The sequence below is a fragment of the Talpa occidentalis genome, unplaced genomic scaffold, assembly GCF_014898055.3.
Source record: "Talpa occidentalis isolate TD23 unplaced genomic scaffold, MPIMG_talOcc4v2.1 talOcc4.11, whole genome shotgun sequence".
NCBI classification, from domain to species: domain Eukaryota; kingdom Metazoa; phylum Chordata; class Mammalia; order Eulipotyphla; family Talpidae; genus Talpa; species Talpa occidentalis.
Window position 1 is genome coordinate 93,165,618 of NW_023601104.1, and position 21,299 is coordinate 93,186,916.

Below are 21,299 nucleotides of genomic sequence, written 5' to 3' on the forward strand. Positions count from 1 at the left end.
TTTATCATTAGTGTTGGATGCAAAAATTTTCTCCCAGTTGGTGGGGTTTCTCTTTGTTTTGGTTATTGTCTCTTTTGCTGTGCCAAAACTCTTTAATTTGATGTAGTCTGTATCTACATTTTTTTAAATAAAAATTGTTATTTGTTTGAAAATGATATTCCTGAAAAAACCAACACAGGCCACACACCACAGCTGCCATCAACGTAAAAAGCCGCACCACCCCCATGCCCCAACTGAACAACTGAGAACTCGGGCAGGCGCTGAGGCTGGGGAAGGGCGGCCGGCACCTACAAGGGCTGGTGGGGCCCAGGTGTGTGGGAGCCTGGAGCTCAGTAAGTGCTTCTCAGACATTGGTCTGGCAAAGTGTTTCTCTCAGAAGCAGCCCTTCATTAAGGGGTGCAGGGGGCCCTCGGGCACAGCTACGGGCCTCAACGTAGCCCACCAAGACCCTGGCAAAGGCACTGAATAGCTGCAGAAGCTTCTGGTCTCCAGCGTGGGAGGCCATAGCCATCGTTCTACAGAGGTGCGATTTCTCTGCTGCAAAGCAATTACATGTTGAATACAGTCTGAAACACTTTAATCAGGCTTTTCCTGAAATCAATGAATGTAACAAAACATAGGGGAGTAATAAAAATCCTAGCAACAATCTTCAAGGGAAAAAAATGGTCCCCCCTTATATGTGAGGTGAGTTCAAATTGGCTTTGGGGACAGAGTCCTGTCCCTGTCACCTGGGCTGAGAGGCCCGATCCACTCACCACTGAATGTCTCGCACCTGCACACAGTAGGTACACAACCCCTGCAGAGAGTAAGTGGCTCCTCTGGGAAAGCTCCCATTAGTGACTTCAGTAACTGCAAAACCAAGAAATTACCTGAACACTTAAAATCAACCTTAGCTCTCAGTGGTACTGTAATTTCAGGGGCAGTCTCCCCAATTTCATGATATTCTATCATGATGTTCCTTTCCCCAGTGGCATTTGCTTCCAATATATCTGGGTGGCTTGGGGGGGCCCCTGGGTTAAGGTCTTCCTCCTGGGGGCCCCCTCTCAGGCCCCATCGCATGCCAGGCACAGAATGAGGCTCTGGGGAACACGCACGCCAGGGAGGTGGGCTCCTCTCCAGCACTGCTTTCAAAGATTGCAGCTTTAACTCCAAAATAGATATGATATTTAAAAAAGAGCTATAAATTAAATTCTTATTTTGAATAGCTTGCTATTTTTGCAATCATTCAAATATGTTCATAACAGTTAAAAGATATCGTGGAAATAAAATCCTACAAATATCTGTAGAATAGTTAGTAAAGGAAATTTACTCTCAAGTTTTCAAACAAAGAATGCTTTATCACTATTTCACAACTAAATGGACAGTACCATCTTAGCATAAAATATGCTAGTCATTTATAATCATTATCAGTTTTTAATTTTTATTTTTGAATTCAAGAATGGAACATTCACTGATACTAGCTAAGCAGTACGGGGATACAGGACATTCAGTTCATCAGTGTCATTAAAGATTAAAGGCAACAGTGGCTCTGGAGGCTTCTCTCAAGTTGTTCACTCTGTGCTGGAGGGGCTGACATAGATGCTGAATGAAGTTTCCCCGATAATTTGTTATGTAAACCCTCAAAGCAAAGAAGTTGAAGTTTACAGTGAATAACTGTACAGCTGCTGGCAGATTTTACCACTTACATTCCAAGATATTTGCAGTAAAATGTGAGATCCTTTTTTGCAGTAAAATGTGAGAAAGTTTAAGATTGCTTTAGAATAGCAAAACTATATATTCTGCAGCCCACAGGATATAAAAAATTGGAAAGGAACGTTTCAGAGTCAGGTACCTGTCACTCATAGTCACATATACGGTCAAGCACCAGGGCCGCCTCACACTGCCAAGACACGCACAGCCGTGTGGACATGGTCGCCCCCACCCAGCACCTGCTAGGATCGCGCTGGACCACCTGCGTGGATGCATGCCTCTTACAAACGAAGCAGAGACTTAATGTTCACAGACAAGATGAAGTGATGGATGGAACTGACCTTTCCTGAAACAACCCCAAGCTGCAAAAACAGGGAACTATGGTTTTGAGATCCTGGATTCCAGGCAGTGAAGCGTGGAGGTCCTTGGGTGATGGGAAACGATCATGGTGAGCCCCACCGTTGCCTCCACCCACAGCCTGGGTGGGACGCCCAGGGAGAGGCTGGGGGAGCCCGCAGAAAAGTGGAAGGACTGTCAAGGCAAGGTCACGAAGAGGAGGGAGCTGCCCAGAGAGAGAACTCCAGAGACTGCGGAGACCCCAACTATTCCACGGAACAGCGAGCAGCATGATTGTGTGAGGGGACTGCAAGAGGCCATGGGAACAACCAGGGAAAGGCCAGAGTGGCCAGTCCGAGCTCTCGCCCTGCCACTACCAACTCAGCCAGAAACCCCGAGTCCCTGGGCACTGGGCATGATGGGGAGGAGCCTGTCCGAGCAGTGGGGAGTGAAGAGCCAGAGTCCCTGTGGCTCTGGGCCACGGTCCAGACCACCCTGAACACGCCAGGCTTGGAAGCTGAGTGGCCAGCGGGTGAGTGCAGGGAGGGGAGACTTACTAGCATCTGGCCCCCCGGAGCACGTCTTAAAAGCAAGAACCAAAAGGACCACACTGTGTTTGCAGGTAACTGAACTGCACCTCAAAACAATCTCAAGAACGAATAAAAATACATAAGTATGCAACTACCCAATGAGGGGAGTGTGCCGCCTCAGGGGCCCTGTTGGAAAATATGCTTTAATATGAGAAGCAAAAACAATCAATTGAGCTGACCTGGAACCCACACAATGTTAACATGAGTGACAAGGGCATCAGACATATTCTGGGTTCAGAAGTCAGGTGACACACGAGGACATAAACAAGATACAAGCAGACTACCATGTGTGAGATGGAAGCTACTGGAAGGACATTACCACCAGATGAGAAAGTGCAGGAAGGGCCTGTGGACGCAGGGAGAGCAAACGACACTGAAGGAAAAGGAAGGAAGGAAACAAGGCCAAGAAGGGACAGAGCTGGGGCAGGAGTGCCCGAGGCTGAGCCTCTAAGGGTGAGGGGCGGGGGCAGAACAAATCTACAAGACAAACGCTTCCCCAAATGTGATGAAAACTATAAACAAACTCCAAATATGAGCCAAAGAAGGCTGTGCACAGTCACGCCCTCATCAGCCTGCTGAGAAAGAACAAGGAGAGAAAAGCAACCCCAGCAGCCGCCAGGGGAGCGGCCATGCCAGGCGGACACAGGCGCACGCGCAGGGAGGGGAGGTAGAAGGCAGTGGAGCAGCCTCTTTAACGGGTAAGGCTGGCGATGGAGTCTATGCTCAGCAAGCGCATCTTCCAAAGTCAGAGGCAAGAAGACGCTCTGTGCAGACACAGGAAAACCGCGCCGGCAGCAGCCCGTGCGAGCGGGAGGGCGGCCGACCCAGAGCGCGCACGTCTGCGCGGTCAGCGGGGATAGCGGCATGTTACCTACCTGGATAAGTACAAAAGGCTTCACATTTTTAATTTTAAAACTTGTCTTTTTAAAGATAACTTGGAAAAAACCCAGTACGCTGTGGGGCTTGTTACACAGGAAGAAGTAAATGCCTGACAAGAACAGGAGGCCAGAGAAGGTGACTGGTGCCCGCTGGCGGCAGGCCTGAGGCGAAGCACACCAGACCCAGAGAGTTGAAGATGTGTTCTAGAAAAGCTCAATAAATGAGATCAAACAATAGTTATTAAAAATCAACAAAGGAGATGAAGGGGAATCATAAAAATCCAACTGAGCCAAAAGGCAGCAGGAAGAGAAGGAAAGGAAACAAGACCAGGTGGGAGGAAGAAAAAAACCAGCAAAATGGCCCAATCAAGCCCAAAGGCGCCGGCACTTGCGTCACAGGTGTGCAGCCTGAACACCCCTTCAAAAGGCAGAGCCTGTGACGGAACAGAAAGCAAGACCCAGCTACATGCCGCCTACGTGCCATCTTCGACAGAGATGCCGTGGATCAAGGGCACGGGCAGGAGAGAGACCCGCGGCTACCGGGCCTCTGCCAGGGCAGGCCCACGGCACAGCCCGTCACAGGTGCGGGCCATTCCACAGCGATAAAGGCGCCATCAATGAATAAATCACACCAATATTGATGCAAAAACAGTACGAAGCAAAACCTGACAACTGCAAGGAGAGACAATAAACAATTAGGAGCAAAAAGTACACAAACGGCTCTAGTTACAACAGCACCAGACATGGAAGTAATTTAAACTTATGAGTCTAAAAATACAGGCATAGGCTCTGTGTGCTAAAAAATATAACAGAGTGGAAGTGAAGGAGCCACGATGCTGTGCTCATGGGTGGAGGGGCTGCTAAGGCGACAACCATCCCCAGGCCCGACGCCCCTGCAGGTCCGGGCGCTGACACAAGAGCCGCATGGTCCTGAGACAGAGCTCACCTCAAAATCAGCATGAAGCGACAAGGACAGTGTGGTGCTGGTGCATGGAGCCTGCAGTCCAGGTTCAGGCCCAGACAGGCCAGCCGGTGCCCACCAAGGTGCCCGGGCAGCCCAGGGGAGATGGTCAGCATTTTTAGCAAGTGGCTTCTAGCGAGCAGGGTGTGAGGACAGAGACCCACGTACCGAGAATTGATACTCGGCCACGGGTCAGAGACCTGAATGGAGGTGGGGGGCAAAGGCTTCTTAGGCATGACACCAAAAGCAGCATTCTTCAAAGAAACCCTTGTAAATTACACTTCATCTCAGCAAACAACTAGCAGAGACACTGTCAGAAAAGATAAGCCACAGAGAAAATGTTCACACACCACGCCGGCCAGAGCGTGCACAGGAGCCACAGACTCAGTAACAGGAGCACAGATAACCCAGCTTAAAATGGGCAATGACATGGACAGGCGCTTCCCCGAGGAGGACACGCCGATGGTAGACAAGATGGAACTCCTCCGCGCATCTCACCTGAATGGATGCTCGGGGCAGAGGTGCAAGGGCCCTCGGGCGCTGCGGGGGCAGAGCCTGCTGGGTACGGGGCTTTAGGAAACTTGCCCAACGGGTGTGCCTACAGGGACCAAACAAAAACCCCTGTCCTCAAGCTCTGAGCGAACAACCTGAACCGGGGCCAACCACAGGCGGCTCTGACACCTCCCTAAGGGCACAGGGGGACACCTAGGTGTCCACGACGACTACAGCCAATGGCTGGTGCATCCAGGGGCGCAGGGGCCCAGCTGGGGGTACCATGGAGCGGAAGTTGTGGGGCATGAAACGGTCCGAGGTTTTCACCATGGTGGTAGCCACATGTCTCATAGAGGCTTGGTAAGCAAAGGGTGAATTCTGCTGTCTGCAAATTCAAAATTAATTAAAAATGATGGGGAAAGATATTCAGTAGGTCATAATTTTCCAAACCTCATTCACAAAGTTCTTTGCTTTGAAGTAATTTCTCCATTGTGCCCTCAGAATAGAAATACCTGTCAGCTTAGGAAAACAAAACAAAACAAACCAGCACCACTGAGGCGTGATTTAAAGTGCATGTTTTGGGCCTCCCTGGTGGTGCAAGGGGTTATGTCTCAGCACTATCAAGCTAGTGCCAATCACTGTGGCCTGAGTTCGATCCCCCACCAGGGAGCTGACCCACAGGGCACAGCAGACCTCTCCTGTCTTCCCGCTGCTCCTCTCAGCAGTAGGTTTCAGTGGATCCGCCTATTCTGCTCGCCACTCTTGTCTCTGCAGAGTCCTCTCACTCCCACATGTCTGGCCTGCACCCCAGCTCTTGTACACATGTGTAAATAAATCTTTAAGAAAAATTAAGTGCATATTTCAACAATGTGACATCTGTGGAGACATCACCATCTGGACAGCGGACACCTCCGTCACCCCAGCTTCTCCGAAGCTTTTTGGAAAAACAAACATACACAGAAAGCTGGCTGTTTGGAAGTGTAGGTGGAAGTGGGGAGGGGCTTTCTTTGTTGATGCCTCTCACTCTGCTTTCACAATTTAAAACATCAAACAAGGGCCTCCCCGGTGGCGCAGCGGTTGAGCGCTGGGTTGCGAAGCTGCCCGCGGCCTCTGCGGCGCCGGTTCGATCCCCGGCTGCTCCCCGGCCACCAGAGGAGAGTCCCACATGGCGTGCAGACCTCTCCTGCCGCCCGCTGCTCCCCTCAGCAGTGTACTTCGGTCCTTCTGCCTGCTCTGCTCCCCGCTCTGGCTCTGGTGAATTCTCTCACCCTCCCGCGCTTCTGACTGTACCCAGTGCATGTATAAACAAAAAACAAACAAACAAACCAGCAAACAAATAAATAAAGCATGCCTCTATAAAAAAAAAAAAAAAAAAAAAAAAAATAAATAAAACATCAAACAAGACGAAGGGATGTGCTCTCAAGTCGCGCGGGCTGCGCTCCCGCGAGCCACCTCCGCATGGCCGGAAGCTGCACCTGTGAAATCTGTGCTCTCCTCCCCAAGGACTGATGTGCTAGGCCAGTGAGAGCTCCAGCGAAGGGGACTGCCAGGTCTGAAGCGTTACTTGAAGGAAAGGTGCAGCCCACCGAGGCTCTCTGACTCTCACGCCTACCCGAGTGTCAGGCTTCCGTCCTCTCCCTCAAAAAGGCCGTCTTGGCTGCCACAGCAGCACTATCCCACACCCTCAGTAGGGACAGGCACAAGAACAGGGCGGTGTCCCAAGTCACTGGGCACAGGGCACGCATGCCGGCTCTGGGGGAGACTGTCCCCAAGGACCCAGAAAAGCCCCTCAGCCCTCACTAGAGAATGCTGGCTTGAACGAAGCCTCGCAAGTGCCTGGCTCGCGCTGCAGCAGGTGGGTAAGCGCCAGGCGACAAGCTGTTGCCCTCAGGGCTTGTCTATGACAAACATGGTACATGACATTAAAAACTTCTTCTGCAATGATAAGAATGGAACGTGACAAGGGAAAAGCCACACAACCCAGCCACCCCAGGGTGGCTACTTGTCACAGCCTGACCAGTCCCTCCTGACAAGCCAGCCTCTTGAGGGCCACTGTCCCTACTCAGCCACCACACACAGATGTGGCTTGTTCGCGGCCAGCTCCTCTTGCGGCGTGTGGGTCATGCCCACCCAGGACAAAGGCCTGTCTGCGTCCTTGTCTCTGCACACAACTGGGCATGCAGTGGACGTGCACCGGCCATGGCGGTGCCATCTCAGGAGCGCCCACCGGGAAGGCGCCAGTGCCCACGGGCTTTCAGCTCAGTGCAGGAAGGTGACTCCAAGCATTTACCCTTGACCCTCTGGCACGTTAAGTATGACCTGGGCAGGGGTGAAGGCGGCTGTGGCCCCAGACCAGGCCTTTCCAACAAGCCCCTGACGGAGCGAGGCCATGGCCTTCGAGCAGCTCTTTGGGAAAAGCGGTTCTCGGGCTTTCTGGTCACTGGACACCTGTAAACACCTAAAAATTATTGAGGACCCAGAATGGCTTTTGTTTATGAGAGTTAACATCTATTTGTACTGACTATATTGGAAATTAAGCCAAAGAAATTAAAAAATGTTAATTCATTAAGTCCACTGTATTTTAATAAAGGACATTTATTAAAAATAACTAATTTTTAAAAACAATATTATTTCATAAAATAACTCAAATAACATTTCCCAAACAAAACCACACCCAGCAGGAGTGGCACTGCTCTGTACTCTGGCAACTCTCGTTACCATCCCCTCGGGGGGATGCAGGCCCCGCACAGCAGCCCTGCAGTGGCACTGGAAAGGGAGGGAGCAAACAGCCTTTGCGGGCGGCTGTGGCTTCCTGATGCTGCACCGAGACCGGCAAGTGGAGCCTGAATCCCTGGGGGCGCTGCCTGCTCAGCCCGGTATCTGCGCGGTGTGTGTGCTCCTGCTCCGGGGTGGTCCGGTGGCACCAGAAACTGCTCCTCTGGAAGAGGCTGGTCCCTGGACGGTGCTGACCTTCCAGCGCAGACGCCTGCTACTGTGCATTAAGCCCCGTCCACTCACTGCCGCCATCAACAGGAGGGCTGGCGCCCCCACCGCCGGCCACAAATCCCTGAAGGCTGTCAGTTATTTTCCTTAACCTGACATTCTCATTTTCTCCAGTTTTTGAGAAAATGCTTGCAAAGGACTGCTCTGAATAACCAGCCTGGGCTCTGTCGTCGAGCCCAGGGCGCTCCTCTAAGATAGGCGCCCACATGATGCCTTGGTTTTGCACTCAGTGGCTTGACTCTAAGAGTCAGGCTACCTAGATAATTTAATGGAAAAAAGCAGACGGCTAGTTATATTTAAAATACGGTGGAAATTAAGAGATAATGGTGCTTACATAACTCAGGCCTGAGAATCTAGAGGTCAGAGCTTCCCCGCTGGGTGCTGCTCCCTTCCGTCCTCATCCCGCTGAACCCAGCTGTTCTGCTTTAACGAGAGGGCAGGCAGCTGCTCTGCTAGGCTCTGCCACATCAAGCACCGGGGGCATTGTGCAAGGTGCATGGTGTAGGGCAGGCTGCCCCACGGGCACCAGACACCCTCACACCCACCGGAGGCGGCACCACAGAGGGATGTGACAAAGGTCGGGAGTGAAGACAGGGCCCTGAGGCTGGCAGCTGTGGCTGTCCCAAGGCAAGCTGCTTCTTGAAACCGCCTGGAGGGCCTTCAAAACCTCAAGAGCAGAGCTGACTGAGACCCAGCTGTTCATTTCTAGATGCTCAAGAGAAGCAAAAATACGTGTCCGCACAGACGCTGTGAATGCTGGCAGCGTGATTCACGACTGCCAGGGAGCAGAAGGTGCACACGCTGCCAAAGGACAGTGGGAAGTGGGGGGTAGAGAGCCACGCAACATGGGGATCTGCTCAGGGATACACAGTACTGACATGTGCTGGTGCGCAGACAAACCTGGAATGTGATGCTGAATGGAAGGAGTCGGCCCCCATGATACCATTTCAACCCCAGAGCAGGCAGGACAGAGAAGCAGGTGAGTGGGGCTGGGCAGGCCAGGAAGTGGGCAGTGGCCGTCCGTGGGTATGGGATTATCGGGCTTCTTTCTGGGGGATGAACATGCTATCACTCGAGATGTGGTGATGGAAACCCACGCCTCATAACATATAATGATGGAACTGTCCATTCTGAGTGGGTGAGTTGTACAGAATGTGAATTATTTCTGGACACAGCTGTTATGAACCACAGAGCCGCCCAGCCTGTCTAACAGGTAATATATTGAAAGAAGGAGCATCAGCAGCACAACATCTGCAGGGTGCTGGATTCTTCAGCACAGAAACGCACGTCTTTGAAGAATGCTGAGAGAAAATGCCAAGCTGGCGGCTTGGGTGGCGAGCACCCCGGGGCACTGGGCGCAGAGCATCACGTCCAAGTGGAACTACCTAGGCCAGGTCTTCCCACCGGTCACTGTAGGCCCAGATGCGTCCAGGGATGGGGTCCAGTTCTGTTGAGAGGTCAGAGCCACTGCTAAGGCCGCCCCACCACACTCCTTTCCATGTGGCTTCTGGCAATTCCCTGACCTGCCAGCAGAACAACTACAAAGAGAACCCCAAGCCTAAAGGGCCCTACCCCTCTGCCTCTGGCGGAGCAGAAACTCACGTTGGGATAGTCTGTGCCTCCTGCCTGCCTGCGATGCCTTGCATGCTGTCCACTCCCCTGTGGCCCGCCCTTCACAGCCTCCTATCTGCTCAAGCGCTGCACTGGTGGGCGCACACCAGGCCTGCCCCTGCCAAGAGGGCAGCCTTGGGTGGGCAGAGCCTGGCTGGCGACTGAACTTGCTCGCCGGCTGCTGCGGACACTCAGAAGGTGTGTGTCAAGAGCATCAGAGAGCAAGCTGCTGATGCCCTGGACAGAGTCATCAGGATGGGAGTTGACGCAGAGACGGCGGTGCCAGGGAGAGGGGCGGCGAGGCCTGGCCAAAAGGGGTCTCTGGGGCTCTCTGTCTTCTGTGGACCTGGCCGTGCACTGCTACCATGAGAAGCAAATGAGAGCCGAGTCCAGAACCTTGGCCATGCTCTGGACCAGGCCCCCAGACCCTGGCGGCCCCGGATGCTCTGCATGAGCCTTCCCTCGGTGAAGAGGCAGACTGGGGACGGCTGGCTGCCAAGGAGTCTGAAACATGGATATTAATATACAGTAAACCTACACAGGGAGTGCAACGTGCTGCACTGATGCACACAGCTTGAAAATAAAAAAAAATGAAACATTTAAAATCAGTGGGGGAAAAATCAGTGGGGAAAACAGAATATTCAATACATGATATAGCAGAAATGATTTTTTTCAACTATTTTGGAAGGAAGTTAAATTACATCCTCACCCTGCAGCACAAAAAGATCCAAGCGGGTGTAAAACGTGCTGGGAAAGGACCAAAGACATTACAGGCTCTGTCTTGTGATTCTGAGGCTTGGGAGCCTTCCAGAGCAAGGTGGGTGAGATGAAAGAGAGGGGACAGGCCTGCCCGCTGCTGTGGCCGTGCACGGCTAAGCTGGGCCTGTGGCCCCGCGGCGATGGGGAGCAGCGCAGCCTGGCAGCCCGCTGGTTCCAGGCTGCTAGTGCTGAGCCTGAAGGTCAAAGAGCACACTGGAGCTGACCTCAGCTTATGAGGCAACAAGTCCTGAGAACCCCTCACTTTCCTTTTCCGAAGTGCACACACGACAGGAAGCCACGAGCAGACTTCAGGTCAACAGGCCAGTCAGACACAGCCAACAAACTCTGAGGCGCGATTCTGGGGAAAACCAGGGATGTGAGGGGCAGGGAAACGAAGCCCGGGACTGAGGCTAGACCCGGGACTGGGAGCACAAGTGCTAAGGTGGCCACAAGACCCAACAGACCCAGAGTCGCCGTAGGGAACGATGAACAAGGTTTCGGTGACAACATGGCGTGAGATGCCTCTGGCAGCGGCAGCAGGGCGGGACCTGGAGCCGAGCTGGGAGAGTGAGCCCACAGAGGACTGCAGCTCTGGGGTGAGTGCAGCTGCCGCCGCGCTGCCACCACTAGGGCTGGGTGTCTGGCTGGCAGGCTGGGCTCTGCCCCATTGCCAGAATTGTCCTGCACACATGCAGACAAGTGTCATATCTCAGTTTTGCATGTGCTACATGTGCTCGTGTTCAACATTAGAAGAAACATGAAACATTTAAGATGAACAGATGCTGGGCACTAAGCCTATCTGCCCGCAGGCGCCGTGAGGATTAAGTGCGCTAACACAGGGCACGCGGTCCCAGGAGCGCCCACGGCTGCCGCAGCCTCGGGCAGCCCCAGAGGCGCCTGGCCCCACGTGTGCAGGGCTGTGTGGAGGCCACTGCGCTCACCATGTGCACCACCTCCGGGTAGACGGGCTCCGTGACCACACTGCGGCTGTGGGTGATGTACTCCACCATCTCACTCAGGGCCGCACGCTTCACCTCCTTCCACTTCAGGTCGCTCAGCGGATCGGAAACAAAGTCGAAGAGGACGCAACACTGACGCAGCTTCTGGATGAAAAGCTTCTCTTGATCTGCAGGAGGAACATCTGAAAAGCAGAGAGCAGAGGTCACTGATCACAAGACTCCAAGTCGCCCTTTCCACTAACAGAAGTTCGGGGCAGCAGTGAGCAGAGGTCCGTCCTCAGACAGCGAGGCCCAGTCTGTCGGTGCTCTGACCTCGTGCGGCCTGGTGGGGTGGCCACACTTTGCCCTCTGACCCATCAGGTGCTGTCCAGGAGACCCCACTGAATGCATCACTCAGCAAATGCTGTTTGGGCCACATGGGCCTTGGGACAAGGCCCTGGACTCAGATACTCCCGCTGGTGATGTAATAGGAAGAGGCAGGGAGGGGCGCTAAAAGGAGCTTCCTCAGGCCGCCACTGCGGCCTGCAAGGACCACAAGGGAGCATAGGCATGCACAGAGCACCAGGCCCCAGCGTGACCTTGCCAAGGCGAGCTGTCATTCACACACACAGCAGACCCACCTCACTGTGCCCCCTCCATCCCCAAGTCACACTCACCCTGGCTGCCCAAAGCACCATCATCCCTCACCTGCGCAGTCAGCAGGTGACCTATGACCAAAGGCACAGAGCACGCGTCACCTGGCCCAGCGCAGCGCTGGCAGCTCCACACACACAGCACACATGCCCTGCAGGGCTGGAAAGTGGTGGACCTGGAGGCTTTCCAGAACTCTGAGAAGTGTGGGCACTGAGGGAGCCTCTGAGGGCGGGTGTGGGGTGCTGAGATGAGACGCCATGTGCTCACTACGGTTGCCGCGGGACCACGGGGAGCTCCTCGTTGCCTCTGTTGTTCAGCCCGAGTGCCAGGACCCCTGCTTTTGTGGGGGGCCTCAGAAGAGTGGGGAGGTGCACAAGCACCCACTAAACCCCCAAAGTGACCCACCAGATGACCCTGGGCCCCCTTTGCATTTAGCACCATTTACTGAATTGCGATGGTTTCCACTGGCGCCTTCAGGGCAGGGGGTTCTCATTGCAACTTTCACGTTAAATTGGAAACCCTGAGCCTCGGCTCTGTCCTGTTGCTGGCCCCTAGCCCTCAGCCCAGTGCAGGAGGCCCCCAGGGAGGATGTGACCGGGGCTGGCAGCAGGGCCCCGAGACCTGAACCTCCACAGGACCCAGGATTTAAAGTCAAAGGCAGAAGAACCATGTCTGTCATATCTACACGCAGTGTGTAAAGAGGGCGACGTAACTTCCTACATTATGGAAATAATGTTAAGTTTTGCTGAGAAAAATATATCCAACACCCAGAGAGACTGTTAACAGTGAGATACTGGGGGGAGATAAACTCATTTAGCAGCTACTGGAGCAGAACTATGTCCAGATCCTTGAGGTAGAGTCCTCGAGATACTTCCATAACAACAGAACGTTGTGGTCACAATAACAACTGAACATCACAGAAACTAAGGGCAGGTATGTGTGTGTGAGCCTCGGAGCCGAGACTGGGGTCAGGAGCAGCCGGGCAGGCAGGAGGGAGGCCCCGCCCCCACTCCGACTGGCCTAGGCCTCACTGGCAGAGCACAGTAGGTGTTTCCAGCTGGGAGGCTGAGCCGCCTGTTTATTTTTGCCTGGGGGATTGAGACTCTAAGCAATTCTGAAGACCTCCTTTCCCCCTGCATTTATCTGACTGGTCTTCTGCACTATTTTCACCCTGTGGTCCCTCAAGGACCTCCTGGGACAGAGTCCTGCCACAAACTGCACGGGGCGGCGATATGGCAGGACAGGCAAGGTCCCTATCCAGTGGGTGGCTCGGAGGCCCTGGGGCAAGCCCCTAGAGGGGCTGTCTGGCTTTGCCACTGTTCTGCCTTCCAGGAGCCTAGCAGGCGCCCTGGCCCCCACGCTGCCTGCGCTTCCTAAGATAAGTGTGGTCAGGGTTCCAGGGCACAAGGCTGTGTTACTCCCCCAGGAAGCCTCAGAAACCTCCACAGAAGTGGCACTTCCGAGACCTTGAGGCTCACGAAGACAAGCTGGGTCCCAGGATCCATGGTCCCAAATGCAGAGACTCAGACGAGGCCTGTGTCCATCCCCAACAGCGCCGGGAACAGGGAGCACAAAGCAGCCCCCCAACAGCCCAGCCGGGATGGGGCCTTCCTGTAAGGCCCAAAATCCAAATCTTCACCTTTCCCATCTGCTTCATTCTGTCGGCCACGCAGTAGACAGGAGAGCGTGCCCCAAGCCAGAATGGCCGTGGCTTAGGAATGTATCAGGGTCGGGCCCACGGCGTTGGGCCGAGGGCCACCCCGAGGCCCAGTCCCCCTCTTCCCATTCCGCACCACACAACATCGCCGTTTCTGCAGCTGCCTTCCTTAGATGGCCAGGCCAGAAGCCCCCCCGCCCCCAGCTCTAAGGACCAGTTCTGGGATGATTAGGCCATCACTGGAACTGGAGCGCCCAGAGACAGGGGCTGGATTTTCCCCCAACTCTGATTGGTTTGAAAATGCCCCAAAAGCAGAGCTTCTCCAGGCATCTGGCGAGAAAGGGAAGCAGGGCCTGCCAGGCGGGGCGCCTTTCTCTGAGGCTCTCTGTCACCTGCCACGGAGCGTGGGATTTCAGAAAGCGAGCCTCCAATGACGCGACGACTTCTCATCGCTGTTGGCAAAGTCATCTTGGGAGAAGACAGGGCAGTCAATTAGAGGTTTAGCTTCTGGTTTTCCCAGCATGTAATAGAGATTCTCTCCTCTAATCCCATCCAGATTCCTGATAAGGCCAAATTAGTGTCTTACTGCCTAAGTCTGTGTGTGAGTGTCTCCAGCACCCTGGGCTCAGTGTGAGAGCCCTCGGCGCTGGCCAGGGTGGGTCATGAAGTCTCATACAAAGACACGGAGGCTGGGGGGTGACTTCTCCTGGAACCTGGCCTGAGCCACAGAGAACGCCCGTGGGGGGCAGCTGGCAGGGAGCCGTACGCCGGGCCCCATCCTGGCACTGTCTTTCTCTGGCTCCTGTTAGAAAGGTCAGAGCCCTTCAGAAGACTCTTCCTGCTGCTGACACGGGGCTCGGCCTGGCTGGTGCCTCCCTGACCTCACAAGCCACTGTGGAGACGCACGAGGTCTAGGGTAGCCCCTCCAGCCTGAGGTGGCCCTTCTCATGGCCGGGATCTGTCCTGACTGGGCCACGGCTGGCCAACCACAGAAGAGCCCACTTGGAGCCTTCATATTCGACGACGCTGCAAAGGACCAAAGCCTGATGGGGCGGAGAGCAGACTCAGGACAAGCCCACAGCAGCACGGCGAAGGCTCCGCTCTGCCCGACAGGCCAGGAGGTGCAGGGGTGCGCAGTCAGATTGAGCCTGCAGACCTGCGCCCTCGCCCTGTGCCCCAGAAGGAAACCCAGGGAAGGCAGGCAGGTCTCCGGCCCAGACAGGCCGAGCCAGGAAGCAGTGGGAGCGAGAGCAGGGCTCACCCATGGCGGCGGCTTCCGGGTCAGTATCGAGCCACATCCTGAAAGCAGACAACTGGGGCGACTGTGCCCCTGTAAAACCAGTGACAATTCGGGGAGTCGAGGGAACACCGAGCTGACCCTGTCTTCTTAGAACATGTGCTCCAGTCAGCCCACGCCAGGCTGACACGTGTTGTCAGGGCGGGGCCGCCGCCTGCTCACACAGACTGGACCCCCACACCAGCTGGCCTGCAGTAGTGGCCAGGGGTCAGACGAGGGCAGCTCTGGCAGTGCCCGGACCCCATGCTGGGCACTGGGGGCCTCTGAGAAAACCGCGTGACCTGGCAAGGTTTTAGCTGAGTCATACGTGGCCTTTCTCCTGGAAATGAAGCTGCCAGCAAGGAGTTTCCACTAACTGGGACCTGAATTTGGCCTGGGGAGAAAGGGGTGCCAGGGCAGCTGCCGCCAGCACTGCTATGCTGATTCAGTGTGTTCCCCGCGGAGCGCCAGGGCTCACCCGGTGCCACCCAATACCACAGCCAGGCCATGGGGTGTCGGGGGATGCCACTGTTCCACTCTGCAGATGAAGAAACGCTACTCAGGAGGTGAAGAGAGTCACTGGAGCTGTACCCAAGAGATGTGCCGAGAACGATGGGGGAGTGAGGGCCCGCGCCAAGACGGGTGTGGATACCCTTCCCCCAGATTCCGCACTGTCTTCAAAGTCCAGCTCCACGCAGATACCTGGGTTGGGGCAAGCACAGCAGCAGACAACGCGGGCTCTTCAGGACGAAGAGGAGGATGCGGAGATGAATGCCCAGGGCCACCCGGGCCCAACCTTGGGACCATGAGCCGGGCCTGCTTTGGCTGATCTGTGCTACTCTTCACTGGTGTTTTTCTTGAAATGGATAAACTTTTTACTAAGTCCTGTCCTGAGCAGTAGCAACTCATGCATTTGACACACCAGTTACACATTCCTACAATTTGTGGCTCGCAGTGATGCAGCAAACAACGGCCCACTCTGATGGCGTGAGGCCCCTGCTATGCCACCGGGGCTGGGCGCCCAGCATACCCAGAGGCCTAGGCCACCTCACAGCATGAAGCAAAGCCAGGATCCAGAGCCCACCCACTTCCTTATTACAGTCGTCCATGCTGATGACTTACTGCTCAACAAAGTGCAAAGTCTGGAGTGCCCAGTTATTTTATAACCTATCAAATTCTTTTTTAATAGAGGCATGCATCATACATGCACTGGTACAGTCAGAAGCTGAGAGAATTCTTGCTGAACAGAGGAGAGGTCTGCCAGCAGATCGTTCGCAAATAACCTATCAAATTCTTTCTTGAAGACTCCAATGTAAATAACCAATGTCTGAGACACAAAGGGAAGCAGGCCTCATGCATTAGGGAACCACAGATGCCAAGAGGAAGGGCCAAGGAGCTTCATTAGTGACATAAAACTACCACGCGCCTCTCCCCCGGCTGGGCCACTGCCTGTCCCCCGGGCTGACCAGCTCCCCGCACCGCTGCTGTCCACACATGCACCACACTGCTGGTACCTGCACAGATTTTTCACCTCTTTATTTCCTCCTGTGTGTCCTAGGCAGGTATGGGACACAAAGGTGCTCAGCTGTGTTTGCTGAATGGACACATTTACAGAAAGGCCCCACCAGGGTCCGGCCTCCCATCGACCCCAAGCCCACCCCGGCTGCCGGGGCCCTGCCGTTGGGCTGGTGGTCTCTCCCAGCACCACACCTCTGCCGTGCTCTCCCTCCACCTGCTGCTGTGCCCTTCCTGCCCGCCCCAGTCAGCTGCAGACCCTGCGCTCGCCAAGGGCAGGCTCTCCTGTCTTCGCAGTCCTTGCTTTATAGACCTGAATTTTCCACTGACACCTTTAAATGCAAGTATCTGATATGGGAGCTGTAATTTGACTCAACTGAACAGAAACCCTTTTTCTTTTAATAGAATGACACATGTAGGTTAAATCTAAATACTTATGCTAGAAATGATTCATGTCTTCGACATATGTTTTGGGCAAAGACCGAAGTCTGTCCCGCTTGGAGCCCCACTCCAGGTGAGTTTTCTGTTGCCCCAATTTGCTCTAATGGGGGCTGACCCCAAGCTGTCCTCAGCCTCAAAGCAGGGACAAATCAGGTCAAAACTTACTAAACCACAACGCAAATCTGTACAGATCTGACACAGATCATCCTTTGCTAGTTCCTAAATCTGACACAATTCTACTTGGACAATGGACTTCCTTGAAATACATGCCACAAGGGGCGTAAAACATTAGTTTTATAACAGGAAACAGAATTAGGGATGCAGAAGTTCTCTCTCTTCCGGGACGTATGGTATACTGAGTCTCAGAGAACGAGCAGGAGAAACAGCGCAGTTTCAGGGATCACACTTCGTTTTTTCTTTGAATCCTAAACCTTTCTAATTAAGATATGCTACTTGGAGAATGGGGCAGAATAAAGCAGATTTTATCTTTACAAAAATGACAGTCATAGAATCTGGGATTCAGCTAACACCACATATGTCCTAATTCCAGTTCTAGTGCTTACAAGGTTGCGTGAACTAAACAGAAACAACTCTTTGTTGGCCACTGTGGGCACTAGACTAGGGCTCAGTTTCTAGAACACAATTCAATACTGCAAACAAGGAAACGGCGCCGTCAATGACACCTCCATCACCATCACCTCTGCCTCCACGACCACCATCACCTCCACTTCCATCATCACCTCTATCCCCACCTCCACCATCACCACTGCTACCTCCATCACTATCACCACCACCACCATTTCCACCACCAGTAACACCACTATCACCACCTCCACCTCCCCTCCACCCCCACCAGTAACACCACCAGCAGCATCAACACTGGCACGGAGCTGCTCCCTAGTGAAGAAATGTAACTGGAAGGCCCCACGGAAGGGTAATGGGGTGGGGATGGGAGAGGCACACGTCAACATCCTCGCACTCTACCACCTGTGCTTTCAAGTCTGCCTGTCCCTTGTGATCAGGGTCCACGAGTGAACAAGCATTTACAAACAGAGCCAAACTTAAGTGGAAAAATCATCTTTCTTAAACAATCCAACCTTACAGAGCACAGGAGATTTAATGTTCCGTTAAAAGCGAAGCACCATCGGTGTATTAACTGAAGTTAAGGTGACGAGTTTGGTGACTTCAGGAAACGAAGAATCCTGAGCAGCAGTGAGGGGTCAGGTCGACACTGAACCTCAAATCCAAGAGGGGCCCCAACCCGACATCTGCTGTGGGCCTGGAAGTTGAGAGGACGTCTACAAGAAGGCTGCACTCAGCACTCACTGTAGGGATTCTCACTCATCCAGAAACAACGCAGGGTCTTTCTCCTCTAGGAAGGTTTGCAGACAGACCCCGCTTGGCTGCCTCCCGCAAGGCTGCTGCCATGACTTGAACAGGCCGGCCAGCAGAGCACTGCGGGCTTCTCCCGAAGGAGATTTCAAACTCTAGCTCTCTAGGGTAAGAGCTTACAGAACATGGTGAATGCATTTTGTTTCTGAGACGAGAACCAAGAATGTTTTTGAGTCTCAGTGGAGTGTTAAACATACTTATCTGCGATCCGGAGCAGAACACTTATTTACCTAATCAGTCTGATGATTATGCATAGAGATGCAAACATAATATATGCCTTCCTGTGCACGCGTGTATGCAAGCGCAGTGTGCTCACCTGGATTTATATAACCTGGGAAAACACTCCCCTCCCACCTCCTAGTCTTATACGTATAATTACACCACAGAATAAAATGGGCTTCTTAAAGAGGCCGAGGGAAAAGCCACGCAGTGTACAATTAGCCATTTTACATGGACAGCTCAGCGGCATTTGGTGTGTTCATGATGTTGTGCAATCCTGCCAACTCTAGTTTCCAAACTTTTTCATATTCCAGAGGAGCATGCTGTACCCTCTAAGTAATCACTTCCCCTTCCCCACTCCCCCAGTCCCTGGAAACCTCCAATCTACTTTCGGTCCCAACAGACTTGTCTATTCTGGACAATTCAAATAAAAAATGTACTTTTAAGTTACACAAATTATCTGAAATGTCATGTTGTAATTATAAATGCCCACAAGGTTTGTGCTTAAAAATGATGTTCCAGACTTAGGGTTTCGCACACCAGTAAGACTTCCCACAGCCTTGCACACTGACATGCATTTCCGGCCCTTCACAACCCATGTAGACATTAAAAAAAGATTCTGGGGGGCCCTCCTTGGAGGCGCAAGCACTGCACTATGAAGCTGTCCGCAGCCGATGTAGCACGAGTTTGATCCCTGGCCAGCCAGGGAGCTACCCACAAGGCGCAGCAGCCCTTTCCTGACTCGTCCGCTGCTCCCCTCAGCAGTGTACTTTGGTCAATGCCTGTTCTGTTCCCCACTCTGTCTCTGGTGAATCCTCTCACTCCCCTCCCCCTCCCTGCATCTCTGGCCTGTGCCCCAGATCTTGTATGCATAAATAAATAAATATATTTTTTTAAAGATTTATTTTTATACAAGAACTGGGGTACAGGCCAGATGCATGGGAGGGTGAGAGGATTCACCAGAGACAGAGAGGGGAACAGAACAGGCAGACTGACGAAATATACTGCTGAGGGGAGCAGCGGGCGAGACAGGAGAGGTCTGCTTCGCCATGTGGGATTCCCGCCGGCCAGCCAGGATTGAACCTGTTCTGCAGAGGTTGCGGACAGCTTCACAGCACGGCGCTCAACCACCTGCGCCAGCAGGAAGGCCCCTAAATAAATCTTAAAAAAAAAAAAAAAAAAAAAAGATTCCGGAGGGAAAGGGATTCTGAGATCAAAAGGGTGACCTTGGAATAAAGGCTAGTCCTGCAAACTGGATAATCTTACTTTACCCAATGCCCACGCGACATCACCATCCTCCTCAGACAAGGAACAGCCCTTCACAGGGCAGCACAGGTGCTTGGGAAACCCTGACTCTGGGCCGCCTCTGGCACACAAAGGGGACACGTGCCCCTGGCCAAGAACACGATTGAAAAAAATGTACACAACAAAATGGATTTCATCCCGTAAGAATTGAACCTCTGAAGGTGAAGACGGACCAGATCTGAACTCCGGGGTGGGATCTCTACGGCAGGGAAGGGTGCAGCCCACTAGGGACAGCCACCCTGCCCCACGGACAATCTCCTGGGGTCTCAGAGGCTGGCAGCTGTCGCAGACATGGCTTTACAAAGACAAGCACTCTAGCAGGCAGGCTGGTCCCCAATCTGGCCTTTTAACCTGCGGTATGTGTTCTGGGGGTACATGAAACCACAGGATAAACAAGATACGCTTCTTGAAATAGCAGTTTTGCAAATGCAGCTAAATCAGGTTAAACATTTATATCAAACTGTAATACCTGTAGAACAGAAAACAAAATTCAAGTAGCTTTTTATGAGAAATCTGGGCATTTCATTTTGGGGGTGCTTAGTAGACCCCACGGGCCAAGGCCTCAGGTTCCCCCTGGATTGGGGGGCGGCCAGGAGAGCCTGGGCAGCACTGTTCTGCTGCGGGAAGTGGCAGAAGCACTGACGAGCTGGCCCTGGACACCAAAACTACTTGGAGAAAGAACAACAACCTGGAGGACTCGCACCTCCCAGTTTTAACATTTTTGACTCAGCTACAGCAGTCAAGGCCACGGCGCAGACACACTGTCCGAGGAAGCAGCGTCGGAAGCGCACGCATTTTCTGCGCTGTTCGTCCAGAGCGCGCCGGGTCGGTTCTGCAGGGACAGCGGCCTCCTCAACCAGTGGCGATGGGAAGCTGGATCCCGACACGCAGAAGAATGACGCGGGAGCTGGGCCTGCCACCAAGCATGAAACTGAACTTGAAATGGACCACGGACCGAACATAGATGCTCAATCTATGACACTCACAGAAGAACACAGGAGTGAATCTCTGTGTTAGGAAATGGTTTCTCAGCTATGACACCAAACCCATGAGCAGCAAAGGGCAAATTAGGGACAGTGGCCGTCAACCAAATTAATTAAAAAACTCTTGTGTTGCAAATGATACTTCAAGAGCGTGGAGGCAACCCAGACTGGGAGAAAAAACCTGCAGGTCTGGCACATACCTGGTGGGAAAGGGCTGGTCCCTAGACTGCCAAGGCCTCTGCTGGGGCCTGGTCAGAGGGCCACACTGGCCACGCCCGACCTTAGCTCGGCTGGCACCCCGTATTCCACCTTCTGGCTCTCCCTGGGTTTTCTTCAGGGGCCTCCCCTCCTGCACCACCAGGAAAACCAGAGCCACTAGGCATCTCCTCGCCTTCCTCCACCTTCCTCCTGCTCCAGAGGTTTCTGAAACCCTCCCACCGCCACGACCACAACACTGCACATGCTGACCTGCTGACCTGGTTTTGACCAATTCACGCATGAGAAGCAGCCACCAGTCACCCACGGCGACAGTGCTCTGAATACAGTGAAACTGGCTCACTGAAGACACAAACCCAAGTGCGACAGGTCAGCTGGGCAGAA

At 53.5% G+C, this 21,299-nt stretch overlaps 1 protein-coding gene across 11 annotated transcripts in view; it reads right to left on the reverse strand.

The window, feature by feature from the left end:
- Positions 1 to 21,299, reverse strand: part of PPP2R5C (protein phosphatase 2 regulatory subunit B'gamma) — a 92,546-nt gene that overhangs the window by 39,681 nt on the left and 31,566 nt on the right. For all 11 annotated transcript variants that reach the window (XM_037503892.2, XM_037503891.2, XM_037503886.2 and 8 more), the window contains one exon: positions 11,261 to 11,460. In XM_037503892.2, the coding sequence (XP_037359789.1) occupies positions 11,261 to 11,460 (200 nt within the window). The remainder of the gene's footprint in view (positions 1 to 11,260; positions 11,461 to 21,299) is intronic.